Source organism: Xenopus laevis, chromosome 1S, assembly GCF_017654675.1.
Source record: "Xenopus laevis strain J_2021 chromosome 1S, Xenopus_laevis_v10.1, whole genome shotgun sequence".
Classification (NCBI taxonomy): Eukaryota; Metazoa; Chordata; class Amphibia; order Anura; family Pipidae; genus Xenopus; species Xenopus laevis.
Genome location: NC_054372.1, coordinates 61153746 through 61173445, shown reverse-complemented (window position 1 = coordinate 61173445; position 19700 = coordinate 61153746). Strand labels below are relative to the sequence as shown.

The 19700-nt window shown below is 39.8% G+C and overlaps 1 protein-coding gene across 1 annotated transcript in view; it reads left to right on the top strand.

Moving 5' to 3' along the window:
* The window catches only part of arhgef38.S (Rho guanine nucleotide exchange factor 38 S homeolog), a 43862-nt gene that overhangs the window by 20642 nt on the left and 3520 nt on the right, over positions 1–19700 (top strand). Inside the window, exons 5-11 of the mRNA XM_018243384.2 lie at positions 2308–2325; positions 6109–6308; positions 7858–7988; positions 9840–9944; positions 10391–10513; positions 13952–14272; positions 17542–17679. Of these exons, the coding sequence (XP_018098873.1) occupies positions 2308–2325; positions 6109–6308; positions 7858–7988; positions 9840–9944; positions 10391–10513; positions 13952–14272; positions 17542–17679 (1036 nt within the window). The remainder of the gene's footprint in view (positions 1–2307; positions 2326–6108; positions 6309–7857; positions 7989–9839; positions 9945–10390; positions 10514–13951; positions 14273–17541; positions 17680–19700) is intronic.

Genomic DNA, 19700 nt, shown 5'->3' with positions numbered 1-19700 from the left:
CATTAGCAACACTATAAATAGACCGCATAACTGAAAATCCAGTGCAAAAAAACAAGCCATTTGAAGCAGATAAAGAAAGAGGCCGGCTCACCAGCTGCTGTGCAGTAACGTGAGTCGAATATGAAGCATCCAGTAGGAAGGAAATATTGAGTGACACTTCGAAAAATCCATTTGCACCAAGTAAATCAATTCTAGCTAGTCATATTCAATCTATGGGAATCAGAGGGGTCAACCGTAAAAGAATCTGGAGCAGGCACTCAAATAAAGGCAATCTTCCATCAAATTGTAGAAAAGTAGAAAAGATTTATTGTGTCCTCTGCCTTACGCTTTCGTGTTACAAACACTTAATCATAGGCCTCAGACCCCTCAGAGGGGTCAGGCCGCACACTGCAACTGGCACTGAAAGTCAAATCAGATGAAGTTACACCCTAAACACTAAATGGATGTGAATGACTTGGATCACTCTACATATGGCTGTGAATGTGGTCCAATTCAGTTCAGATGCAGTTGCATGCTTGCATCCACAGGCTATAAGGATAGACGCAAATCTAGCAATGTTAATACAAAAAATGAATTGATTCATAAACAAAGTACTAAGAGTAGTGTTAATGTAGTAACCAGCTTTTGTGGACATTTTGGTTAAGGGCATTTTGCCTTTTCCTTAGGATTAATTTCCTGTTCCTGCAGAGCTGTCTTACCATGTTGTAATAAATTTAGCAAAAGTTCCTGTGCATGTATGACTGCTTCACCTAAACTAACACAGCAGAATCATGTAACCCACTCCTAGCCAAGCAGCTTATCACAGTTATAATAAAACCCCACAATGCCTCACTTGCCCCAGCTTCTGTCCATTTCTCAGCAGTCACATAGTTTGCAGAACCGATTCAAAGCACCATCCAGGTCCAGACTGAGAATTAAAATAGGCCCTGGCATTTCAGGTACACAGAGGCCTAATCAGCCCACATAGAGGCCCAAACAGCCCCCACCAGCCAATTAAATACTGACTTTCTATGGGACCTAATAGCAGCCCCTCTGGCATTTGCCAGAACCCGCAGATTGCCAGTCCGGGCCTGGCACCATCCCACTGCTCACTGGAGACTACTCTGATGTCATCCCAAATACACACACAAACACATTGGTTTGTCTTCATGTGTAAATTTCCTTATGCAAATAACCTGCTTGTTTAAACAACAGTCATAAAAGAGCATTCCTCCCTAGCCTTTATTTCACATCATGCGAGAACGTGGTTGCCTTTTATTGTGTCCACAATAAAAATAATTAAAACGATTATAGAGCGTTTCAGTGTAAGGGTAGATGGCTAGCTCACAGAATAGCTGCTAAAAACCAATATACTTACCATAAATACAGTGGCATGACTATGTGGGTCTGGCCCCCAGCAAAATTCTTTCTCTATGGCCAGGGGGTCTGCTTAATTTGTATGAATGCTACTGTATTGATACTATAAGCCTGATAATGGCAAAAGGTCAAGGCTTTGGTGTCTGGGCAGCTATATATGCTGAAAAACAGGGCAGCATGGAACAGAACACCACGTACACTGAAAAACTCAGTAGGGCTCATTTTAGAGAAAGCACAATATTTACTGCCTGCTTATGTCACACTATACGAATAAGGCATGAGCTTTCGCTATGGGAAACTTCAATGTGGCCCTCAGGCAGCTAAAGAGTAAGGTGAAAGTAAGGCTATGGGGAAAATTCACTAATGGGGGAAAATTCGCCAGTGACAGCTTCGCTGCCTTCGCCACACTTCACCAGGTGCAACTTCGCACAGACAACGCCAATTCACTAAATTGCGAAGTTTTGTCACCGGCGCCGAACACTTGCGACGTTGCGCCAGCATTACTACGGCAGGCATAGCGAAGTTGCGCTAGCGTTAGATACTTAGATAATTCGTCTGGCATAATGGCTAAATATGCCTGGCATTAGAGTGCGAAGTTGCGCTTAAGTCTATCTCCTTCGCTAGCGTAATTATGCCATTAGTAAATCGGCAAAGTGCTGAAATGACGTCACGCTGGCAAATTTCATTTTAGTCACTTCGATTTAGACACATGCAAGCATCATATACATGGGTTTATAAGAGAATTTCATTTACATAATGTACTGTAAACTGTTTGGTTGGCTGATCAGCAATCCATGCTATTTTTAAGTCATTCTAAGGGTTGACGTCTTTTCTTTACTAACCACAAATAATCCACATTCTGTTGGTAGACCTACAGTCTGTATTTGTTTTTTATGAAATGAATAAGTGAAGCACACTTTACTCATTTATCTGTTTTCTTTTATTCCACAGAAAGATTTATGAAGATGAGTAAGTACAAGATATGTTTTCTTTTCCTGTTTTTGTTGCCATGAAATACTGAGTTCATACTAGGGATGCACCGAATTCAAGATTCGGTTCAGGATTCGGCCTTTTTCAGCAGGATTCAGATTCGGCCGAATCCTTTTGCCCAGCCGAACCGAATCCTAATTTGCATATGCAAATTAGGGGCAGGGAGGGAAATCGCGTGACTTTTTATCACAAAACAAGAAAGTAAAAAATGTTTTCCCAGTCCCACCCTTATTTACATCTGCTAATTAGGATTCTGATTCGGTTCGGTATTCGGCCAAATATTTTGCAAAGGATTCGGGGGTTCGGCCGAATCCAAAATAGTGGATTTGGTGCATCCCTATTTCATACAAGCTAAACATATTATTCTTTATACTACCTTTGTACAGAATTATAACTGTTATCACTAATTCAGTAAATGCATGGGAAGAACATACAGTAATTATTATTTTATATTAGTATGCATGTTAAATGACTACTTTTCCTTCAAAGGGGATTGTAGTTACCATGGGGTAAACCTAGGTTATATATTTATATATATTTATGGTATCTCTCTCTCTCTGCCAATTGATTAAGAAACCGCAGGGAGCTGCCCTGCCATACAGTGACGGACTGGGATACCAGGGGCCCACCCAAAAACCTTTGACTAGGGGCCTACCAATTAATCTTACACCAGGGGCCCACTCTTATTACTATTATTCTTCCTTTCCTCACTCATCTATTCTCCTTTTCTTTACATACTATAATCTATTATACCGTCTATTTAGCCACTTTGTTTTCATAGAAATAGGGAATGGCCATGAAATAGGCCAAATGTTTAGCAGCATGAGGGCCCACTGACACCTTGGCCCACCGGGACTTTTCCTGGTATCCCTGTGGGCCAGTCCAACACTGCTGCCATAAAGAAAGTTTCAGCAATGACTGCCCTACTGAGCCCTATTTAAGGCATATTTACTTATTTACTTTAAAGTAGTTGGCTGGCCACACCATAACAGTATCATGACATACCCCTGAACTGATAGGCCATCCTCCCTTCTGACTTCTTGTATTATAACACAATGTATGCCTTAGGCAGGTGATGAGAAAGCTTGCAGTCAACCTGCCAGAAAAATAATGGAAGCTTAGGCAAAGCTAAAACTTTTAAGCTGAGCCAATAACACCATCTCAGTCTCTTTGAGAATTAAAGAATACGGTAATTATCATACAATGGTGCAAAAAAGAGCACAGTAACAGTATCAGGTGGGTAAGGTTCATTGTGCATTAGAAGCAAAGAAGCATTTTCTTGCTCTACCTTCAAGTAATTAAAAACATTATATCTCAAATTAAATGTGCAAAAACAGAAATAAACAGAGAAAAAGTGAATAAAAAGAAACAGAAAATGATGCAAAAGATGCAAAGAGATACTGTGCATCTAATTTGCTCCACCATTTATCTGCTGTTGCACTTTTCCTTGATTTGGAGTTCTTTTCAGATCAATTAAAATGTATGTTTGTTCTGTTTATTTGCCTTGCACAAAAGCAAACTGTTCAGGAAATATCCTTATTTGCTCAATATCCTTATTTGATCCACCTTAACAGAACATTAGGTATCAATCAGTAGTGTCTGGGGACACCCAGTGGTGGTGAATGGCAACAATTTAAATCTTATGTACAGTGACTAGAGACAATTACTGGTTGATATTACCTTCATATCAAAGGGAAAATATAGTCACATTTTTTATGTGAGCAAATTCATTGCTAGTAATATAAAAACTGGTGTATAAACATAATCTGTGCATCCAAAAATAAATATAAATCTGTTCTTTTTTTAACATAGACATACTTTATTCCACAGATTAAATGGAAACTATGAGAGTTTGCCTTTCTTTAAGGAATCATCCGGAAGGATTTGTTTGCACAAACAACGACTTAGTGCTGTGTTTGCATTATTGCATAATATATATATTGGTGTTGCCATACTGTTGCTGACTGCTCCTGTTGTCAATGTGCCACCTGTCACCAGTTGTCATAGCAGAGACTCTAATTTTTATCCTTATGTGCTCTCTCTCTCTCTCTCTCTCTCTCTCTCTCTCTCTCTCTCTCTCTCTCTCTCTCTCTCTCTCTCTCTCTCTATATATTTATAGGTATAGGATCCCTTATCCGGAAACCCGATATCCAGAATGCTCCGAATTACGGAATGTCTGTCTCCCATAGACTCCATTTTCATCCAAATAATCCAAATTTTTAAAAATGATTTCCTTTTTCGTTGTAATAATAAAACAGTAGCTTGTACTTGATCCAAACTAAGATATGATTAATCCTTATTGGAAGCACAACCAGGCTATTGGGTTTATTTAATGTTTAAATGAATTTCTAGTAGACTTAAGGCATGAAGACACAAATTACCGAAAGATCCGTTTTCCGGAAGACCCCAAGTCCCAAGCATTCTGGATAACAGGTCCCATACCTGTATATATTATACTGCATATACATATAGATGCTCGGCAGATATTGCCCTGGCTAGATTCGCACCTAAAGTATATCCTCATATACAGATTATTAACAATTTCTGCACATGAAAGTTATTCCCTTGTAGAGTTTATTCTAGTACATTATGGATAAAACAAATCAGCCAATCATTATTTTTGCATGGGTTAACTTTAGCACACCCTTTACATGCAACTGCCAATCACAGACTGACATTCACTTTTACGGAATGGAGAAGACAAAGCACGGCAGGACAATGAGTGATGGATGCTCTGTTATAGAGAGACATTCTCTTTACTTTTCTCGCACAGCAGACTTATAGTACAGCCTCAGGGGACACCATGGGGCTACAAAGGCACTTCCATGCTTATCACTCACTCACCTTCACTTAGAAGCAACTCATAAGTGTTAAAACCCCATGATACCTGTCTTATGTACTGGAGTTCCAAAGGATGATTCCCATGTAATCTTTCTTTTGAGCTTTAACTTAGGCCTTATAAAATATAGCAAAATGCATGTATATTAACTTAGAGTAAATAGCAACCAATAATTTTCTTTTCTTTAAAGCAGAAGTCTTGATTTTATTGCAGTGTTTTTATTATCAGCTCTGTGTTCAGTTATGTTATCTGTTAATTAAACAAATCCCAGTCTGTTATGTACAGAAGAGTTTTAAGTTACTCTAAATGCCCAGATCTGGTCGGTCATACTGAATGGCCAGCTGGGTATGTGTGGCCAGTCATGTAGCCCTAGTGATAACCCTGGTGGTCCAGTGGTGGATCAAGCGCACATAGGGTCGCCACCCGGCCGGTATTTTACCGGCCTGGTCGTTAAAAATGATGGTTGATCCCAATGTTATTAATAGGGAAAAAAGATAAATATATAGGAAGGCCGTTATTTTGTTCAAGAAAATGTGGCAACCCTAAGCACACATAATCCAATCCATTGCTTGGCAATAAGGACGCAGAGGGACCAAACAAATGTAACAATCTTAAGGTGGCCTTTCACATGAATCAGGTGGCATAAATTGAGCCTCATCCATGGGAAATATGAAGCCCAAAGCAGATGTGGGAGTGACAGACTGACCTTCATTAAGAAATGGTAAAATAAAAAGAAATTGGTCTGTCTGTCTAACTTATTGTAAACTTTGTTCCTAATGTTATTCCCATGGGCAATTGTAGCAGGGTTTGGGGTCAGGGGTCATATCATAAGCTTGGAGGGGGTAGGTTTCATGAAAAACTGGTGCCTGTATTGGGGTGTCTGTATTGCCCATAATGAGCATGTGTATCACTTAATATTTCAGGGGCAAACCAAACTTGTTGGACATGGGATCTCTCATGATTAAGCCGATTCAGCGTGTGTTGAAATACCCGCTCTTGTTATGTGAACTGCTGAACTCAACACCTCAGTGTCACCCGGACTATAAACCACTTCAAGATGCATTTATTGCAGTCAGAACCACTAATATGAACATCAATGAACTGAAAAGAAGGAAAGATCTAGGTAACACAAAGTACAAAGTACTAATTGTAATAATTGCACTAAAGTAATGACTGCTTAAAGGAGAAGGTAAGTCGTTTACCACTTGAGGGTGCCAAATGTTAGGCACCCCCAAGTGAATGTATTTACTTACCTGAAACTCCGGGCCGGTGCTCCTATCAGCAGAAAACTGCACAGGCCCGGGGTTATTCCAGCGAGCACCACGGAGCGCTTGTTTTGTTTTAAAATTTGATTAAAAAAATGGGGGAAAGGATTAGAAGGAGACATAAGTGCATAAGTGAGTAAGTGAAGATAAATGAGAGCTTATGGGTTTCATTGCTGACACTCAGTGGCGGAAATAGGGTGGATCGATTTGCCGCAGGCCCCCCCGGTAGCTCGCACACCTCTGAAAGTGACAGGAAAATTGCGTACAGAGTGAGGTGGGGGGGCCTGGCTGCACGTCCCGCACCGCCCCCCCCCCCCGCTAGATGCGTTACTGCTGACAATGAACCAGGAAATAAAACTTTCATTAAGGGCCAATACACCTGCTGCACCATATAAGGAAGCCCTGACTAAAGTGATTGTATTGGAAGCCTAAACATGCAGGCATTGGTTTCTGCGGAAAATCTTTTCAAGGGTGTAAAGTCATCAAGCAAAAACAACCTGTTATTCTAAGGCTAAGCCTGTATATAATAACTGCCAAGCTTGTGGGAAATCAGTTAATTGGCAAAGCTCATAAAGTCGCTCACAACTTGTATAATTGCAGGGTTTTTTAAGTAGAGTGTTTACACCATGAAAATCTGCTGTGTGTGTGTGTGTAGAGACAATTAGTTGTAGACACATAGGTAATATACACAATAGATAACCCTAAATTGGAGTTAAAGTGGAGTAAAACGAGTTTGGAACGCATTCATCACCAAGCTCATGTTTTTCTTAAAGGGCTACACACATGGAGATTCTGGGAGATTAGTCGCCCAGTGACAAATTGCCTCTTCTTTGGGCGACTAATCTCCCCGAACTGCCTTCCCACTGGCTAGAATGTAAATCGCCAGTGGGATGGCACTCAGAACGCTTTGTTTTCCGAAGTCGACTGAAGTTTCCTTGTGAGGCAACTTTGGAGAACGAAGCGATCCGAGTACCATCCCGCCGGTGATTTCAAGTCTATCTGGCAGGAAGGCAGTTCGGGGAGATTAGTCGCCCAAAGAAGAGGCAATTTGTCGCCGGGTGACTAATCTCCCACGAATCTCCACGTGTATCTCTGCCCTTAGCAACTCTTCTAGCAACTTTTAAGTTGGTGTTTTTTTTTCATTATTTGCTTTCCTCTTCTGCTTTTAAATGGAGGTTACTGGCCCCAGCAGCCACAAAGTTATTGCTCTGTAAACCTACAAATCTATTGTTATTGTTTTTTGGCTTTAGCAAAAAAAAAAAAAGTACCTCTGAAGCTATACTTCATATGATTGACAACTTTATTGATATAGCATTGTATTATTTGTCATTTTCATTTAAACTTCAAATGCCATACAATTGTTATCTATAAAATCTCAACTGTGCAGTTGATTCCTATGTTTTTTAGTGCAGAAATACAGGAGAGCAGATGAAGAAGAATCTCTGAAAGACAAGCTTTCCAAGCTCAGTATCCACTCGATAACTAAAAAATCCAAAAGAGTAACCAGCCATCTTAAGATTTTGTCTGGCAGAGAACAGGTACATAATAATTCTCAGCTGTCCTAAATGTTTCTTTAGCACAGAATGCAACTAAATGGTATTTATATTTAAGAACCCACATTATAGTGAAATACATGGATTTTGGTGAATACCAAATCCTCAATAAAAGACTCCTAAGACTCCTAACTGAATCTGAACTTAAATTTGCATGTTTGCATATGAAAATCAAATAATTACAAAAATGACAAACCAAAAAATTGTCACATTTAGAGGCACATTTATCAAAGATCAAATTTCGAATTCATGTGAGTTTTTAAAAACTCCCATAAATTTGAAATACAACCAAAATTTATTACGGAAAAAGAAAATTTAAACTCGGAATCGATTAGAATGTTAAAAACTTGATTCAAGTTTATTCTCCGAAAAAAAAAATCAAACGTCAGAAAGTCTGCAAACAACTCAAAATTGATCCCTGGACCTCTCCCATTGACTTAAACAGCAATTCTGGAGGTTTTAGGTGGCAAATCGAATTCAAGTTCTAAACGTAAGGTCACACCCGGAGATTTGGGGAGATTTAGTTGCCCGGCGATTAATCTCCTCTTCTTTGGGTGACTAATCTCCCCGAAAGGCTTCCCCTGCGGCATGGCACTCGTGGCGCTTCGTTTTCCATCTGCAGCATGGCACTCGCGGAGGTTTGTTTTCCGAAGTTGCCTCACAAGGAATCTTCTAGCGACTTCGGAAAACGAATTGCCGCGAGTGCCATGCCGCAGACGATTTCTCATTCTAGCAGGTGAAAGACAGAGGAGATACGGGGAGATTAGTCACCCCAAAGAAGAGGCAATTAGTCATCGGGCGACTAAATCTCCCCAAATCTCCAGGTGTGACCTTACCCTTAAAGGGCCACAGTATGATAAATCTCGAAAATCTAATTCAAATTTTTAAAAAAACTCTAATCGAATTTGAATAACCCCCTAGTCAAATTTGACAGTTTTGACCATAAAGAAAGTCGAAAATTACAATTTTCGATTTGACCCTTGATAAATCAGCCCCTTTAAGGTTTTGTATTTAGTTTGGATAAATACTTATGATTTGGCTGAACGTGAATCCTGCAAAAAGTATTAGGATTTGGCAGAATCTTGGATTTAGTGCAGGCCCATATAATCTGTGGATTCTGGCAAATGCCAGAAGAGCTGCTGTAAGATGCCATATAGACAGTCACTAATTAGTGGCTGGTGGGGACTCTTTGGGCCTTTTGTACTTGAAATGTCAAGACTTATTTTATATCCCAGGCCAGGACTGATTCAGTGCATCCCATGTTTGTAGTTTTACTGTATGCTATTTAGATGAAAATTATGTTATAATAGCCTTATGTGGAATGTACCGTATATACTCGAGTATAAGCCGAGTTTTTCAGCCCCCAAAATATGCTGAAAAACTCTACCTTGGCTTATACTCGGGTCAAGTGCAAAAACGGTCGCCGGCGCCTAAGAATATTCGCCGGCTCCTTAGAATAGTAGCCGGCGCCTAAGAATATTCGACGGTGCCTTAGAATAGTAGCCGGCGCCTAAGAATATTCGCCGGCACCTTAGTATAGTAGCCGGCGCCTAAGAATAGTCATCCAAAAATGAGATTGAAACTTACCAGAAGCTGCTGCATTTCTCAACCTCGGCTTATACTCGAGTCAATAAGCTTTCCCAGTTTTTGGAGGTAAAATTAGGTACCTCGGCTTATACTCGGGACGGCTTATACTCGAGTATATACGGTAAATCAGATGTAAATTAGATGGATATATTCCAGCCATCCGCACTTCTATTCAGGCCTATCATAAGAATATGCATTTGAATGTACCACCAGCCCACATTAAGGATTTTATATGGCAACATATTCTAGGTGAAAGACCAAATATTTAACAAGGAAGAAAAAATATTCAGAAGTTTGGAAAAGACTGTGAGACTGTGTGTAAAGAACATTTCATTTACCATTCAACATATGCAGGTGAGTCTATTAAGGATACGTGTCTCTGTAAGTTAACTCCTTGGTGTTTGTTAAGTGAAAATATGGTTTTTTCAGACCATTATCCATTGCTAATATCCTGTAAGTATGGAAATACACATTATAACAGCTATAGATGACATCAATATGTGGAACCTAAGAAAAAATATGATTAATGTGCCAGACAAAGACTATGATATTGTCTGTAAACGCAAAGGGAAATAAGCATTGCTTCAAGCAGAGTTTAGGGAAAATATATTCCAATTTTCTTTCACAGTTTAATTATTTTAATGATTCAAAATCCACGGAAATTTAAAAATGATGACCAACTGCAAACTGTTTGAGAATTCCACTGTCTACAGCATTCTAAAATCTCAATGTGAACTCCCCTAAAAAAGGCAAAACTTTGCTTAATATTACTTTTACAATTAACTCTTTTTTTCTATTAGGACGCAATGCCCCTGGCTGCCCAAGGTGTTTTGGAGATTGATCACATTCTGCATGATGATAACTACAACAGCAACCAAGACCTGAATAACCACAACAAAATTGGAGAACAGCATAGGAATTTTGTACGTTGCATTCAATAAGTTTGAATATCTGTTTAGCCAACTTATTTTGTTTGATTGTAATTTTGTAATAGCAAACACAAAACACGCTTATTTATTACCACAGTTTCCTGAAAATTTGCTTTGCTGGAAAAAAAATCAGATTTTCAAGATTTTTTTGGATTTTTCACCCGAAAACTCCGAATTCTTGTGTTTTTTTTGCCTGAAAACTCAGAAAACTTCAGGGTATTGCATGAAACCCAGTGCACATCAAAAAATCATTGGGACTTCTCCCATTGACTTATATGCAACCTCGACAGGTCTGAGATGCTGGATTTTCAGATTCTGACTTTTCCATCCTCTGGGTTTAATAAATAATTAACTCGGGTTTTTGGCATTCGGAGTTTAGTAAATAACCCCCTTAGGGTATTGGCACTAAGGGAACTTTGTTGGCGGGACTGTCACCCTTCCTAATGGAAGGTATTTTCCAGTGCTTTGTTGTCCAGGAGAGACATGGGGGCAAATTAACTAAAGGTCGAAGTGACTAATGTTGGCGAAAATTTACTAACGGTTGCTAGCGTAACTTCACTAGCGAAGGAGACTCTAGCGGGACTTCGCTCCCTAACGCAAGGCAAATTTGCACTCTAGACGTAATTAAGATGCGGATTTTACTGAATGTTACCTCTTGCGCCAGACTTGCCTTCGCCACCTCAGACCAGGCAAAGTGCAATAGAGTAGATAGGATTTCCTCAAAAAATAGTTGAAAAATTTTCAACGGTGGCGTATTTTCGTTTTTTCAGGATGATAGGCTGCAAAAGAGCGTAAATTTTTTTTGGGGTAACTGCTTTCCCCCTACATTTCCTAACATATGGCACATAAACTATACACTGGGCACATGTTTAGGGCAATATAGCAACTCTATTTTATTTTATGAAGCTTCCCTGGGCTTGTGTAGTGTAATGTATTTGCTGCAACATATACGTCCATTGTACTGCAACTTACCACCGTATGCAAATTAGCCAACTCTAGCGCAACCTCACCAGCGTTCACTGCCCTGGACACAACTTCGGATTTTAGTAAATTAGCGTTGTCCTGACTAATCTACACCTGGAGAAGTGTTGCACTGTGAGCGAAGCCGTCGCTGGTGAATTTTCGGAGGTTAGTAAATTTTCCCCATAGTCTCAAATCTGGTTCCCCCTGCTTCATAGGAACACTCAGTTAATGCATGCAGTTCAACATCTACAGGACCCTGCCGCAAAATGAGCACTGACCCATTTGTGGTGACTTATTCATTTTGTTCACCAATGGCACCAAAATTAAAAATCAGGTCTGTCACTTTAGGAATAGTATACAACACAATGGCAATCATTTCTAACAACCTTTAAGCACTAATTTCTGACAAACTTTCAGTAAAAAGAAAATCCAAATAGTTTCATTCCCCCTTAAAGTGCTTGCCTTTAAAGAAATAATAATGGTGGCTTAATTAAAAGGTAAGATGGATTTCCATATAGGTGTCCATTTGAATTAATTAGAGTAATTATACAGGGAAAGCAGAAGAATACAGGCAGAATGAAATTCCAGATTAATGGGATTAAAACTGACCTATACAGACCGTGAGATTTACAAGAGTATTTACATTTTAATGAGGAATAACAGGAGAAAAAAATCCTGCAGTAAACAGAATAAAACAGAGAAGAATGTTATGTGAATTAACCACTTTTACTGACTTTAAGGAATGAGAAGGCCTGCTGTTATGCCACAATCTCAAATTGGACATTCAACGTCAACTTATTTGACAGGCATGAAAATATTTGTTGGGAGCCACCCTCTTATCACTCTTTACCTGTAATTTGCATACCTCCCAAATTTTCCCTTTTTCTGCAGGACAGTCTTGATTTTGACCCACAGTCCCTAATTTTTATTAAAAAGTCCAGAGTTTCTATTTGTTCTCCTGCACTGATGCCAGAAAAAGATACAAAGTTTCTGAAATTCAAGAGGCTTTTTGGCAGAGGGCCCAGAACACACTGCACTTGCACTTCAATACAGCTGTAAAAATTTATGCAAAGATACAAATTAGTTAAACAAGTCTCTTGGGGAAACTGAGACTCAGTTTTCCTTAATTCCTTAGCAAAACTGTTATAACACATAAAACATGGATCTAAAAATCCCAGAAATGTGTTCAAAGTTTCATAACCTGCCAAATGTTGCAAAATGGACATGGTCATTAGGGGGTTTGGCCATAAAATGGGCTAGGTCAAACTTTTTCAGCAGATATTTTTGTCCCTCAAATGTTGGGAGTTGGTATGCTACAATTCCCCGTTGTAGAACGAATGCAGAAAGTGTTGGGCAGAAAAACATGACACGGTCAGGTCATAATGGGGTGGGACTGAAACCCGCCTAAAATCCAAAACCACCAGATATCCATCTTTCAAGTTTAAAAGGGAACATGTTTTTTTCAAAACGCATCAGTTAATAGTGCTACTTCAGCAGAATTGTGCACTGAAATCCATTTCTCAAGAGAGCAAACAGATTTTTTTATATTCACATTTGAAATCTGACATGGGGCTAGACATATTGTCAATTTCCCAGCTGCCCCTGGTCATGTGACTTGTGCCTGCACTTTAGGAGAGAAATGCTTTCTGTCAGGCTGCTGTTTTTCCTTCTTAATGTAACTGAATGTGTCTCAGTGAGACATGGGTTTTTATTATTGAGTGCTGTTCTTAGATCTACCAGGCAGCTGTTATCTTGTGTTAGGGAGCTGCTATCTGGTTACCTTCCCATTGTTCTTTTGTCTGGCTGCTGGGGGGGGAAGGGAGGGTTGATATCACTCCAACTTGCAGTACAGCAGTAAAGAGTGATTGAAGTTTATCAGAACACAAGTCACATGACTTGGGCCAGCTGGGAAATTGACAATATGTCTAGCCCCATGTCAGATTTCAAAATTGAATATAAAAAATTCAGTTTGCTCTTTTGAGAAATGGATTTCAGTGCAGAATTCTGCTGGAGCAGCACTATTAACCGATTCATTTTGGGGGGAAAAAAATTTCACAGTATCCCTTTAAAAATCTCACTGGGCAAATACCACATTGGCTTGCACAAGCCCCTATTATAATTCAATCATTATCACCCTAATTTATCCCACAATTTGGATGGCCAAATCAGACATAAATTAAGCAGATCTCTTTTTGTTAAATCATAACTGGTTATACCTAGGCAAATTCAAATGCCCTATACCTACAGTGTATCAAGTAGGATGGCCTAGAACTGAGTTTACCAAATAATTAAAAGTATACAGTAAGTGTATTTTTAAACTAATCCAGGAATATGTTTCTGGATTACTGGATTATTACAGCAATGGCACATGTTACCCAAGTGAGTGTGTACATGAAAAACATATTTATAGGTAGATATTTAACGTGGTGTTTCTTCTCTTCTCCTTTTTTTTTCTTCTTTTGACTGCAGGTTAACAGACTAGAACAACTTGTCTATACACCACTGAGCACACTTCATGCTATGTTTCCTATGCCCCAGAAGCTAATTCAGAAGCGCTATGATAAACTTTTAGACTATCACAGTTGTCTACAAAAGCCACCTGATGGTGTGTTGGATCAGGCACGGAAAGACTATGAGGCTCTAAACGCTCAGCTGGTAGAAGAACTGCAAACCTTTAACAAGGCCGCCCGTAAAATCCTCTCCAATTGTTTGTACTTCTTTATTACTCTTATGAGGGAACTTTTGTCTGCTGCACTGGAGTCGACTTCCAACATTGCCGACGATTTCATGGTAAGGGAAAAAAATGATTTTGTAGATGGTTTTAAAATATACTTCAGCAATAATACATAGTAACAGTAAGTTAGGTTATTATTATTATTAACATTTATTTATATAGCGCCAGCATATTTCGCAGCGATTTAAGTTTAAAAAAACTGCTAGTAATGCACAACATACCAATTTCTTCAAGGCTAATTTAATTTGCAAACAATATAGCGGCGTAAAAATAAGATGAAATTAATATACAAGATCTACCTAACCTTTTGTTATAATAATGTTGCATATACTTCAGAAGAAAAAGTTCAGTAAAGTTAGTCCTGCTGGTATCTAATGTATCAGCCTGTACAACTGATTCAGGGAGAGAATTCCACAGCTCTCACTGTAAAAAAACTCTTCCGAATATTCAGGCGGAACCTCTTTTCTTCAGAATGGGTGACCTTGCATCAGCTGGAAAGGCCTACTGGTAAATAAAGCATTAGAGAGATTATTATATGATCCCCTTATATATTTATACATAGGAGTCAGGGCTGGAATTAGTAGTAGGCAGATGTGGGGGTGCTGGTAGGTGCCTGTTCAATATTCTTCTGTCTACCACTAGTTCAGATTGACTCCTGTCTGCAGTTCTCGCCTACCCCCGTCGCTCTCCCATCTGTCCATCCCCTCTCTGCTTTAACTTGGGTGATTTAGCCTCTGCTCCTGCAGTTCACTATTATTTTGTAGTCAACTTCTCTCACTAGATTTGCAACTCTAATAGATGCCATAATCGGTAGCACACAGATGGGAATATACACGCTATACTGGTCGGCTTGTGTGCCACTGGGGGAAGCGAATGTGGGTAGAAATCTTTTTTACTGAAAAGCAGTGTGTGTGTGCTTTTAATCTCCTATGCGCTGGCTGTGTCTCAAATATATTTCACTATATTTTCATTGGCTGGGTGATAGGCTTAGATTAACTCCTTACCTCCTTGAAGACCCTGACAGTGCATCATAATTAGCACAACAGTGCCTTCTGCTGCATTGTATTAGCAGGGGAGATAAACAATAGGATGCAAGGGGTATCAGCAGTCACATGGGTTTTAGTATAGTGATAAGCAACAAAAAGGAAGGAGCTTATCTATGTTGCCTGAGGCTTATCAGCTCCAGTTTATATCCTGCTCAATCCCCCACAGAGCTGAGCTGAATTCCAAACGGCTCGGTATCCATCGTGACTCAACCAATCACCTTGCTCATATGTTTCCTTTCTATATCACTGGATTCCCTTCATTTTTCTTGACATCTATTCATAGCACATTGCTGGCGAACGCAGCCTTCCAGAGCAAAAAATATAAATAAACTATGGCGCTACCTTCAGGAGAATCTGCAATTTGGATGAGGAATATTAAACTGTTGATCCTAACAAACATTTATATAGATTATTTTCATATAAATGTAAAATAAAGGGCAGGGCCATTGTTCAAGTGAAATCTCCGCAATTGTATACAATTGTATAATAAGTTGCCTCACGATGAAACTTCGGGCGGCTTGGGAAAACAAATCGCTCCGAGTGCCATCCCGCCGGCGATTTACATTCTAGCCGGTGGGAGGCAGTTCGCAGAAGAGGAGATTTGTCGCCAGGTGAATAATCTCCCCGAATCTGAGCGTGTGACCTGACCCTTAGCGTTTTTATCAGGTAGAGTTTAATACTTTTTATATCCACACTATTTTTCTCAAGCCAGCCAACACGGTGAGCTAGACATACACTATTTGACCGAAAGTACCTGTTCTGTCTAAGAGGCCATGGCCTCAGTTGGAAAACCCAGTTCTGAATTCCAAACTCTAGAAGCAATGTCAGAACAATTACTATTTGTAAGGAGAGTGATTGGGTGATTATAAAGCAAATAGACCAAATGCAATACCAAGTGTCAACTGCAGCGCTGTGAATGTCACTACCATTGTACTCTGGAGCAGTGGAAACATGTCCTCGGGAGTAATAAATAGCAGTTTACCATCTGGTAGTCTGTCAGGTAAGGTCTGGGGTTGGCAAATGCTATGAGAATGCTACCTGCCTATACATAAAATGAAGTTTGGTGGAAGAGGATTAATGTTTTCAATAGTTTTGGCAAGTATCCCTAGTTTCAACAAAGCTTAAGACTATGGCATACAGTGACATCCTTGTCTGTGCTTCGTACTTGTGGCAACAATTTAGGGAATAATGCCCCCATGCACATGTCAAGGTCTGTACAGAATGGGTTCACTGATATGGGGTGGAAGGACTTGGTTGGCATAGGTTCCTGAGCTCAGCCCAGCTGAAAATCTGTGCAATGAATTAGACCTCCAGCCAGTGTCAGACTTGAATACCAGAGAAAACCCAATGGGCCCTTGCAGCCCAGGTCTGCCTCCATCAGCTGCCTCCCTAAAGGTTTTAAAGAAAGGTACCTGATGCAATGCTGCATGTGGAAAGGGAGGGTGGACATCACATAGAGGGCCCTTGGTGTTGCAGCCTTGGGCCTTTAGTGCCCCAGTCTGATGCTGCCTCCAGCATCAGTGCCCAACCTCGTTATGTCCATGGCTAAATGCAAGCAAATCCCACCAACAATGTTCCAAAATCTAGTGCAATACCTCCCCAGCAGATTAGATGCTACTAATGCAGCAAAGGGAGGATCAGGTTCACACTAACATCCTTTGAGAATAAGATGTTGGACAGGCAGGTGGCGGGGTACTTTTGGCCGTATAGCATAATCCCTTAAATGTACTGCATCTTAGATCACTACATGGACAGTGGAAGATGACTCTAACAAACTGGCAGCTTTCAGTTACAACTATCAAGGACTTAAAGGAACAATAACACCAAAAAAAAATTAGAATTTTAAGGAATGACAATATAATGTACTGTTGCCTTGCCTTGCACTGGTAAAACTGATGTGCTTGTTTCAGAAACACAACTATAATTTACATAAACACGCTGCTGTGTAGCTGTGTTTAAGCACTGAGTGTATTCCAACCTGCTCCACAGACTTCATTGTGTGATATCATCATTTGAATATAATCCATCGTGCAGCCGTTTGCTATGTAAAAAGAGGGCAGCACCACAAGGAAAAGCATTATTTATAAACAGTGCATAATTTCCCCTTTTGATGCAATTCTTGTTATTGAATATGAATAGTTAATATATAAATATTACAGCCAATGCTGGTTATATTTGCTTTACGCCAGCAAGAGAATTTTTCTAACATTGCCTAAATTTATTCAGTTAACCCAATAAGTTACCTTAAAACATGATTTGTCCTGTATTGTTGGTTGCAGATCTGCGGAAATGTGAATCATGTCCAGCAACACATCATCGAAGAACTGCAGAATCTCAACTTTTTTAAGGAAAACAGCACTGCCACATTTATTGAGAGAAAACTGAGCTTTGAGAGGAAGAAAACTCTTTCCCCTTTGGTAAGTGTGACCCTATAACAAAACATCTGATGGTGCAGTCGGTCATTTATACTATTTGGCACATTAAGTTCTACTGAAGAATAGATATATCTACTGAATCATCAGAATGCAGGCTTTGTCCCAGTAAGCCAGTAAGCTTTCAGCCCAAAATAGAAAAGTAGCATTTGAATAACACAGCTCTATGGCTATGGATATTGTTTTTAGGAGAAAGACAAGATGAAGGGCTTTGGTTTTCTACACAAGAAGTGCTCCTATGTGGGCACAATAATGGACCCTGAACTCTAACCTACACCCATTGAAATGTTGAGGTGATGAGTCATAGGGCAGAACCCTATACAGGTATGGGATCCATTATCAGGAAATTCATTATCCAGAAAGCTCTGAATTACAGAAGGACCATCTCACATAGACTCTATTTTATCCAAATAATCCATATTTTTTAAAATCACTTCTATTTTCTCTGTAATAATAACACATTACCTTGTACATGATCCCAACTAAGATACAATTAATCCTTATTGGAAGAATAAGCAGCCTATTTGGTTTATATAACGTTTATCTGATTTTCTAGTAGATCTAAGGTATGATGATCCCTATTATGGAAATAGCCGTTATCCAGAAAGCCCCAGGTCCCAAGTATTCTGGATAACAGGTACCATACCTGTACAAAGGCACCCTCCCTGACAAAGTAAGGCAGTGGCTTTCCTTGGGAAGGGCTAGGAATACAATGTATTTTTATCTTTTATATAAAATAGTGGGAAAGTGGGGAGGGCTGGCAGCATAACCCTAACCTTTTCCTTTACCCTAATAAAAAACTTGAGGTGGGAAAGTGACATCACCACTCATGGCAGGAGTTAATATTGATTCCCATATTCGCTAATAGCTACCAGCCTACTGTGCATGATGTAGTTGGCTGTGTCCTCTCCTAGGAACAAATTCACTAACTGGCAGAGTTGCGCTAGTGCAGGTTTCTCCGCACTTCGGCAGGGCGGCGCTAATTCACTAAAATCCGAAGTTGCGCTCAGGGAGCCGAACGGTGAGTTGCGCTAGCATTAATTCATCAAGCAAAGCGAAGTTACACTAGCGATGCCTAATTTGCATACGGCGCCAACTTAAAGTACAATGGACGTATATGTTGCAGCAAATACATTACACTACACAAGGCTGGGAAAGCTTCATTAAATAAAATAGAGTTGTTATTTTGCCCTATACATGTGCCCACTGTATAGTTTAGGTGCCATATGTTAGGAAATGTAGGGGGGAAGGAGGGTTCCCCCAAAAAAATGTATGATCTTTTCAGCCTATCACCCTTAAAAAAAGGAAAAGACACCAGCGTTTTTTGGGACTGAGAAACAATTTCAACGTTTTTTGAAGCAATCCTATCTACTCTATTGCACTTCGCCTGCTCTAAGGTGGCGAAGGCAAGTCTGGCGCAAGAGGTAACGTTCAGGAAAATGCGCTAGTTAGTGAATTAGCGTAGTTACGTTGACCCTTCACCATAGCGCAAGTTCGCCTGGCGTAAGGAGTGTGAAGTAGAGATAGAGTAGGTCCACTTCACTAGCGAATTTACGCCAGCACCCGTTAGTAAATCGGCGAAGTAATGAAATGACGTCACGCTGGCGAATTTGTGCTAGCGTTAGGCGCTTTGCGCTTTAATGAATTTGCCCCCGAGTGCGTCTTCAACTCGCTTGTGACTTAATTTATTTCAAATTGATTTCTCCTTGTGTGCTATTGCATTGAACCATTTACCCCCTGGTGGGTATACAGACAAGGATGATAGCTTGCTGTTGGCACAAAACCCTCCTGGCAAGCCAAGCTATCTTCTTAGTACTGTAGATATCAACATGTCATGCTGCTGTTATTTATCCTGGCAGTGATGGAAACAAGGAGAAATTTGTTCTAGTGCCAAAAGGGTTAGCACACGTTACTGAAAATACTTGTCTCCCTTTCCTACTGTGAAATGCTTTTTATTCTTTAGTATCCAAATGAAGACAAGCATTTATAAAAGAAAGTAAAAATGA